Raw genomic sequence first — 8,521 nt, forward strand, 5'->3', positions numbered from 1 at the left:
CAAAACAAAACAAAACAAAACAAAAAATACCAGGTTCTGTCTCTGTCGCAGTTTCCTGACTTGGCAGTGTTTGTTCACATCTTTCTCTTTTGTTTGTTTTCTCCTCCTACAGCACAAAACAACAACAAAAAAAATAAACTGTAACAGAAAATGCCACATCGACATTTTCTCAACATCCACAAGTTTCAAACGGTTTACCATCTCTGACAGATCTGAGCTCTTATCTTCCTGGCCAGCTGTGGAGACGTCGTCTGAAAAATTCATCATAGAAAACAATGAAGAAAACAAAGAATCACATAAATAAAACACTGGGTCTGATTCAGTTTCAGGTGAAGTTCAAAACTAAACTAAACATCCTCTTCAACTCACATTAGTTCCACAATAAGTAAATTGTCATTGTTAAATTGTTAAGTAAAACTTATAATAGTAATGAAAAAAAGAACAGGACTCACCGACTTGTTCGACTAATTTTCTCTCAGATTTAGTTTCTCCGTCCTCACTCAGGTCAGGGATGTTGGCCTTCATCTGAACAGAAATAAAACTCAGTTAAACTCAATAATAAACACTTTGTATAAAACCTGAAAACTTTGCTGACTTGTAAATTAATCTGAAACACACCGTCTGTTGATCAACTTCCTCCACTGCGGCRTCCTGCTGCTCCACTGTGTTACTCTCAGTTTCACCTGGTTGTGAGGAAAAATAAAGTATTCTAATTCAGAAGTCTTCTTATTTAATCATATCTGATGTAAGAGAATAGATAGCTTCTTACAGACATAAATCTTTGCCTGGTTTTCTTCACTTTCTTCCTCCACGACCTGCTGTTGAGAAGGAGAAAACTGTTTCTGCCTGAACGACATTAAAAAGTAAAAAAAAGGTAAACGGTTCATGTTTGTGCAGCATGAATTATTACTAACCTCGAGGCTCGTCTGTGTAACTGCAGGATCTGGCTCCGTTTGCTCTTTATGATAAAACGCTGGGTTAAAAAATCAGCTAAAATAAACGACAGAGTTGATTTCTGCACGAGTCTGTCGGCACCCACCTGGCTCACTGATGTCTGAAACTGGTTCAGCTGCAGCCTTCTCCTCTGCATCAGCAGTGATCTCCTCTGTTTCTGACACAACAGCCTCTGATGGAACACAAAAAACAGCTGTGAAGTCAGCAGCACACAATGCTAATCCTGAACGAGCTGCACAGTCTGAGCCAGAATTTGCATGTTTAATGCAAAGCTGAGACAAATTAAAGGTGCATCACTGCTCATAAACTGACATCTTTAGAAAGAAATTAAGGAAGATTAGTATATAGCCAAGAGAAAATCCCACCTGCACWTTCTTTTTCTGCCGGTGCTTCCAATTTGTCATCAGACAATGCTTCAGGAGGAACTTCAGCACTTTTGGTTTCTTCATCTTTCAAGCTAACATTTGAAGCAAACTCAACCTCCTGTGTGAAAACAAAAAAAAAGATTCTCAACTTCTTACAAAACACCGCTCAATAAATCTGAAATCCATTTTGTTTCCTTCAACCTATATATCAGTGTTGTAGTACTCAATATTGGCCTTAGAAATTGAGGACTCTGTATTTTWTTTCATGACCACAACAGTGTAAATATCACTAAATTRCCAGAATGCAGTACAATTTATYTGTTAACATCCTTGCTTTCATCAGACGTAAAACATACGGATTCAAATCCAAGCTYGACTCGTTGCTAATCGTGTATTTTAGTTTCGGCTGTCACCCGCCACCTTTCRCTCGCACACGGCACTCCGAGAAAGTGAGCTGTGGTTGTCTGAGAGCTGGAGAAGATGTCTGCAAAATCTTCAGTGACACAATTTGGCTACATGAATCATAAAGAACGTATTTGTAAAACGACATCCTGGAGACAGCGTACAGTGATTTGTAAATTCTGCAGTGCTTCACTTTCAGAGGTGGTGGGGTCTACGTCTAACTTTTATTGTCAGTTAGAAAGGAAGYACAAAGAAAGCTAAGCTATGTTTAAGTGATGTTAGCAAAGCTAGCTTGCTAACGTTAGCATTCTGTCTCTGTACCAAAATTCTTTGCCCGRCCCTCACACAATTACTAGCATAAAAAAATTTCTGGTCAGGCCRCARTGCATTATGGTGGGCCGAGAAGGATCCATCGGACCAGTCCTTTGATTCGGACCAAAGGAAGGACGCATTTGTCGGCCGCATTGGAGGAGTCTTCGGTTTTGGACGGCCTCCATTGCGGCGCTGTGATGTATGCGGCCGACGAATTCGGCCTTCGGAGGACCCGGCCCACCGTTTTGGACACAGCCGTGGTCTCACCCTACCCTGGTCTTGGTCTCATCTTGTTCTTAGTCACAAAGTCTTGGTCTCGACTTGGTCTCACCCACTAAAAGTCTTGGCCTTGACTCAGTCTTGGTCTCGACTTGGTCTCAGCCACTAAAAGTCTTGGTCTTGACTCGGTCTCACCCTTCCCTGGTCTTGGTCTCAACTTGTTCTTAGCCATGAAAAGTCTTGGTCTTGACTCAGTCTTGGTCTTGACTTGTTCTCAGCCACTAAAGGTCTTAGTCTTGACTCGGTCTCACCCTCCCTCYGTCTTGGTCTCRACTTGTCCTCAGCCACTAAAARTCTTGGTCTTGTCTCTGTCTCGATACACTCTGGTCTTGGTCTCGACTTGGTCTCAGCCACTAAAAGTCTTGGTCTTGACTCGGTCTCGATACACTCTGGTCTTGGTCTCAATTTGGTNTTGGTATACTCTGGTTTTGGTCTTGACTTGGTCTCAGCCACTAAAAGTCTTGGTCTTGACATGGTCTTGCTAGACTCTGGTCTTGGTCTCAGCCACTAAAGGTCTTAGTCTTGACTCTGTCTTACCCTACCCTGGTCTTGGTCTCAGACACTAAAAGTCTCGGTCTTGATACACTCTGGTCTTGGTCTTGACTTGGTCTTGGGTTAGGTGGTCTTGACTGCAACATTAATATATATACACATTCACATGTTTTTACCTGTGGAGAAACACTCTCTGATGTTTCAGCCTCAGTTGTGTCCATTTTGCTGTCAGAGTTTTCGGTCTCATCTACAAACAGATGCAGTTTTAACTTCTGTTAGTTCTATGAYGGTTAATAACATATTATTTTGTCATATTCCACATACCATCAACATCTGTCGCTGTATCAACAGGCTYAGCAGTTTGTTGAGATGCAGCCGATGTTTCAGCAGCCCTGAACTCAGTCTGAGGTTCTGGTTGGATCTGCACAGGAGATAGCTGCTCTTCTTCAACTATAGACGTTTCCATCTGTTGTGGGTCGGGCAGATTCAGCACTGATCCCTCCCCTGTGTTTTGAAGGATTAAGCTRGTGGACAGAGTACTATCAGGATCCATGGAGAGCAGAGTCAGCGCTGCCTCCTTCATCTTCATGTCAGCGTCCTGAAGCTCCATCTCAGGTGTGACTTCCTCCTTAAGGCTGCTGGGTGGAAGCCTCGCCTCTGCTGAAGTGCAGACGTCCATAAGAGTCAGCAGGGCGTCAGCCTCGGTCGGTACCGCTGGCACCTCAATGGGCCGTGACTCTGCATCGCCCTCCGTTGGCTCRGGGGTGATGTCGCTTAAAGCATCGGAGGTGTCTTCCGAGAACGAGGTGGTGGCTGTGGTGATGTTGGGATCAGATTCTGAGCTCACGTCTTGAAGAGGTTGTTTTGTCTCTTCAGGACTCAATGAGGAACCGGAGGATTTTACAGATGCGTCAGGCTTTTCCAGCTTGTCTTCTCTCTGCATCGTCGTCTCTTCCTGAGCATCGCTCTTCTTTTCTGGAACTTTATCCTTCTTCTCCACTTTTTTCTTTGCACCTCTGAGGTCTAATTTCTCCTGTGAAGTTTCTTCAGAGGCTTTCTTCGGTTCTTTTAGACTTCCATCTTTTTTCTTCCCCTTTGTTGTTTCAGGCTTGGAGACATCTGCAACTCCTGCAACTTTATCTGAACTCTGAACTTTTTTATCCRTCTTCAGTGAGAACAGAGCCTTTGCCTCTTCTTTGGATTTTGCTTTGGATTTTTCTGCAGTTCTTTTGTCCGTTGGCTTGACTCTTTTGGGATCTTTGTCAGTGTTGGAGCTCGACTTGTGGAACTTCTGGCTGTCCTGATCAGCCCTACCTTTCTCACTTTCTGGTTTGGATTTAGTTTTGTCTGCAGGCTTGTCCTCAGCGTGAGGCTTTGACCTTTTCAACCCTTCCTTGGAGTGTTTGTCCCTTTTCTTGGTGCCGTCTGAACTGGGCTCCTTGTCAGAGCGATCCTCAGAGGAGCCTGCAGAATCAGGGCGAAGCAGCTGCTTGAAATCACTTCTAACCAAAGTTTTCTCTCCTTTGGTTTTTTCTTTCACCTTATCCTTTTCCCTAAACTTGTCCTTCTCCATTTTTACAATTTCCATCTGCCCTCCTTTCACCTTCTTGACATCTTTAGAGCCCCCCTCTTCAGAACCCCCTTCAGTCACTTTGCCATCTCTTATACTTCCTGCCGTTTTCCTCTCGCTTTTGATTTTTTGCTTCTTCTCACTTTTTTCTTCAGAGGACACTTTGACAGCAGAGCCTTCCTTCTGCAGAGACTCGTCTACCGGATGCTCAGACTTTTTCTCCTGCTTCAGTTTCAGTTTGACACGCTCATCAGACAGGCTGCGCTCCTTCTCTTTGCGTTCTCGAGAATGAAGCTCTTTGCGGGGCAGGCGGTCAAATTTCCCCACCGAGCGCTGCTTGAGAGCCTCTTGAGAGCCCTGCTCCAGATCCAAGATGAAGGAGTGCGTCCGGTTTTTGTCCAACAGCTTCTTCGCGTCACCGGGATCTTCGGAGACGCTGCCGCTCGTTCGGACGTGCCGGTCGTCAGAAGATCCCGATTCGGACGGATTTCTTGTTAGCTTAGCTTGTGGGTTCTTAGAGGACAAAGWCTTCGACTCCTAGTTTTAAAACACAAACACACGCTTTAAAAGAAAATCTAGCTCCAAATCGGTTATATTATATCTAATGGCTTTAATTACCACTTTCTTGGATGTCTCTCCTGTATCTCCTTTCTTCTTGCTTGAAACTTCTCCCTGTTTTCTGAAAAAGGACATTTAAACTTTATTTATTCTGCCCATAACAGAAACATTTGTTTTAAAAAGCCATTGTATGAATTTGTGTCCAGGGATTAGAACCTTGAGTCTAGTTTCCTCTTCCTGCTAAGAGCCACTTTTTTCTCCAGAACTTTCCTCTCTTTGCGAGCTTCTTTGGCTTTAGGACTCTCCACTGGAGCCGCATCTGCACTCTTTTGTTTTTTGCTATCTGTTATCAGGTAATTAGCAGGTTAAGCGATGTTGTAACTTTATATTTAAGAGAATGTGGCTAGAAAATGGAACAACGGGAACAAATGTGGTGAAATATCATGAAGCAAAACAGTAAAAAATCAATGTCAAAAAACCTTGTTCTTCAGTCTGTGCTGCTTTCTGTTTGCGCTTCTCTTCCATTCGCTCTCTGTTCTGTTGCCTCTTCAACAGCCTTTCCTCTTTGTCCTTTGCCTGTGAGAACACAATTTAATTCATTTATTTCACCCATTTATACAGTTAAAAAGTGTACAATTAGCTTATCTGTCAGATTTTAATTAAGTTATGAGGAGATTTAAGCTGAAAAAATAAAAAATAAAGGTCAACCCACCACAGATCTGCGGCGTTCCTCCACTGTGATTTCATCATCCGAGTCGCTGTAGTACCGCGAGTAGAGGAAGGGTTTRTGAACATAAGCCTTTCGGCGAGGTTTGCGCTCTACGTCTTCGTCTCCCGGGGTCACGCTGCCGTGTTTCTTCCCTGCTTCTTCACCTTGATCTGGAAACGCGTCAAGACGCACACAGACAGGAGAACGTTTCACTCCAGCATCCGGCTCGTCTTTCGCAAAAAAMCTTCAAGCCAATATGAATTTCAGTGGAAATGGTAAAATAGTAAAAGTCGCTGCCGTCAAGAGACCATCAGGAGGAAGCTCCCCATCTTCAGAAGAATCAGACGGCTGCTCCTCCTCGTCACTTTCCTCCTCAAAGGACGACAAGTCGCTGGTGTGGACGGAGCTCACCGTGATGTCACTCAGGCCTTCCAGATCCGAGTCCTCCAAGGAATATTCTGCAAATAAAAATCACATTTTTTTTATTAAGCCACTACCGGTAATCATGCCTACATGTTTCCTAGGCCTGTCACGATTACAAATTTTACTGGATGATAAATTGTCTCAGAAATTATTGCGATAAACGATAATATTGTTGGAGACCAGTTTAAACCAATATAATGATATAACCCCACTCTTTAAGGAAGTTTACATTAAAATTTACATAGTGTTAAAAGAAAAAAATAAACAACTGTTGGCAATCCCAAGGCGTCAGAAAACTAAAGACGCTCCTCTGGCTAAATGCCTGTTCACAGGCTTTCATGCTACAGAGGTTAGGTGACCATACACCTGGCAAATACCTGACGCCAGAGTTCACTTCTCTATGCTAAGAAATAAAAAAGAGGGAGATGTGAAGAGAACAAAAAATAAGGCAAAGGAAAATTATTGTCTTCATTWAAATTCATCTTCCTCAATTTAATTCATCATACGATTAATTGATTTATTGTTTATTGCGACAGGCCCAATGTTTCCCCCTCTAGTTCAGTGTCTSATCAAACAACTAAATCATAAAAATGTAAGTAGTGCTAAAAGTGTCTAMACAGATCACCTTCTTTTATCTTCTCTCTGGCCTTCTCCTTGGCCTGGCTTGTGGATTTCATCGTCTCCTCATCAGGTTTTTCTTCAGAGACTTTGCCGCCGTCTTTATTTTTGTCCGACTTTTCTTCTGTGTGCTCATGAGCTCCCGACTCCTTCTCCTCCTCCATCTTAACCTCCTCCGGGAACAGCTCTTTTCCCACCTCCGCCTGTTCCTGCGTGTTCTCCATCTTCACCTCTGCTGCTCGGACATCTTCTGTCGCCAGGTTTGCCTCCTCCGGTGGCTTTCCCTCTTGGTCGCTGTCCTCGTCRATAATCATGTTCTGCTCATCGTCCTCCATCGGCTGCGTGGACTCATCGGGAGCGTGGCTTTTACCTCCTTTTTCAGGCTCCGAGCTGGCCCTGACACTGGCCTCCTGGTTGAGGGATGTAATGGTGTCCAGGATGGACATGGCATCTCTGGCCGTGGATGGAGTCGGAGTTGATGAGGCTGTGAACAGATTCAAATTGCACAACTACAATTCAAATCAATCATAGGTTTAATGACACAAAAAGAAAAAAAAAACATGAGATGTTGTGTACCCTGCTCAGGAACGCTGTTGTCCAGTTTAATTTCTGCTGGAGTCGGAGGGACTGGCGGTTCCTCCGAGCAGCTTCCCGGTGACAGAAATTCCCGGACCACCCTCTCCACCTCCGGGCGGAAGATATGGTTGATTTTGGGATCCACAACCTGGGCGATGATCCTGTCCACTCCCTGCTCCAGCATGCCAGACCTACGAGACACAGACGGGACAGGCTTTAATGTGCTTACAAACACGCTTCGTTAAAGAAAAATAATAAGAAAAAAAAACAGGAAGTAAAGAAAGTTTCATCCTTACTGCAGGACAAGCTGTCTGATGTTGTTTCTCAGCTGGTTTTTGTTCAAATGAGGGCTCCATGTGTGATTGGACAGGTGATTGGACACAAAATTGTCCACTCTTTGTTTCAGGTTCAGATAAGCTGGCTGCAAAACAAGTTTTAATATTTACAAACATCTACTCACAAAATGCTAAATAGCATAACGTGTTCTTATTTTAAAAAGGCACTTTAATAAAAGACAAGCTGTGAAACAAAATGGCAAACTAGGGAGGACAAGTGAGCTGCTTCCACAAAACGCTTGACTGAACATTAAATCGACTTTACATGCTAACTCTTGCTGTTTTACGTTTTTGGTGCAGAAAAATGATTTTGATGGCTACCTTTGTGTCAACGTCTGCCAGGCAGTCCCTCCTGAACTGGTCGAAGAGACCCTGTGTTTTTAGATGACTGACGATCATTGAGACCAGCTGCGGGTCTCCGGGGGGCAGACCCGCCATGTTTCAGTGTAGCTGGATCAGGTTTTTGTTGTTAAAAGAGGAACAAGAAGACACAGAATCCGGCAGAGTCCAGTTTAAACGCAGCAGCCTTCTGTTTTGGGTTGTGACGTTCGCTGGTCTATCAAAAGAAAAAAAAAAAAAAAAAGCACTTCGCATGAACCGGAAGCACTTCGATAAAGCGGTCCCCGCCCACCAAAATAAAAGTTGGAAATCGATGGGACACAAAATAAAAGTTGGTCAACACAAATGATACAACAGAGTTATCGTAAGAAAAAAAATAGTAAGTGGAAAGGTAAGTGTAATGTCCTGCTTTTTTCTGTTTCACGAACGTATCCAACCTTCATCACACAGCCCCACGTTTTTTTATTTTAATTTTTTTTACCCATGTGCGAAGGCAGATTAACTGTCGAATGTCCTGTTCTCAGTTTTCTGATATGGGTTTTCGGACGAGTCTTAAACGTAAATTCGCACATCGTGACTAAAATGTGGG

General features: G+C 43.6%; 1 protein-coding gene across 9 annotated transcripts in view; it reads right to left on the reverse strand.

The window, feature by feature from the left end:
• bod1l1 (biorientation of chromosomes in cell division 1-like 1) overlaps positions 1 to 8,185 on the reverse strand; it is an 18,904-nt gene extending 10,719 nt beyond the window's left edge. For 5 of the 9 annotated variants that reach the window (XM_014019592.1, XM_014019594.1, XM_014019593.1 and 2 more), the window contains exons 1-19: positions 7,915 to 8,184; positions 7,555 to 7,679; positions 7,259 to 7,449; positions 6,690 to 7,166; positions 5,950 to 6,099; positions 5,645 to 5,811; positions 5,412 to 5,508; positions 5,149 to 5,275; positions 4,993 to 5,053; positions 3,129 to 4,911; positions 2,981 to 3,051; positions 1,320 to 1,437; positions 1,040 to 1,126; positions 915 to 973; positions 770 to 818; positions 619 to 683; positions 453 to 525; positions 199 to 251; positions 31 to 106 (exon numbers count right to left, since the gene is read on the reverse strand). In XM_014019592.1, coding sequence (XP_013875046.1) covers positions 31 to 106; positions 199 to 251; positions 453 to 525; positions 619 to 683; positions 770 to 818; positions 915 to 973; positions 1,040 to 1,126; positions 1,320 to 1,437; positions 2,981 to 3,051; positions 3,129 to 4,911; positions 4,993 to 5,053; positions 5,149 to 5,275; positions 5,412 to 5,508; positions 5,645 to 5,811; positions 5,950 to 6,099; positions 6,690 to 7,166; positions 7,259 to 7,449; positions 7,555 to 7,679; positions 7,915 to 8,031 — 3,946 coding nt within the window. In that variant the 5' untranslated portion in view covers positions 8,032 to 8,184. Of the gene's footprint in view, positions 1 to 30; positions 107 to 198; positions 252 to 452; positions 526 to 618; positions 684 to 769; positions 819 to 914; positions 974 to 1,039; positions 1,127 to 1,319; positions 1,438 to 2,980; positions 3,052 to 3,128; positions 4,912 to 4,992; positions 5,054 to 5,148; positions 5,276 to 5,411; positions 5,509 to 5,644; positions 5,812 to 5,949; positions 6,100 to 6,689; positions 7,167 to 7,258; positions 7,450 to 7,554; positions 7,680 to 7,914 lie in introns of all 9 variants that reach the window. The other 4 variants (XM_014019596.1, XM_014019591.1, XM_014019590.1 and 1 more) reach the window with 4 other exon arrangements.
• Between the last annotated feature and the right edge of the window lie 336 nt (positions 8,186 to 8,521).

This window comes from Austrofundulus limnaeus, unplaced genomic scaffold, assembly GCF_001266775.1.
Source record: "Austrofundulus limnaeus strain Quisiro unplaced genomic scaffold, Austrofundulus_limnaeus-1.0 Scaffold224, whole genome shotgun sequence".
Taxonomy (NCBI): domain Eukaryota; kingdom Metazoa; phylum Chordata; class Actinopteri; order Cyprinodontiformes; family Rivulidae; genus Austrofundulus; species Austrofundulus limnaeus.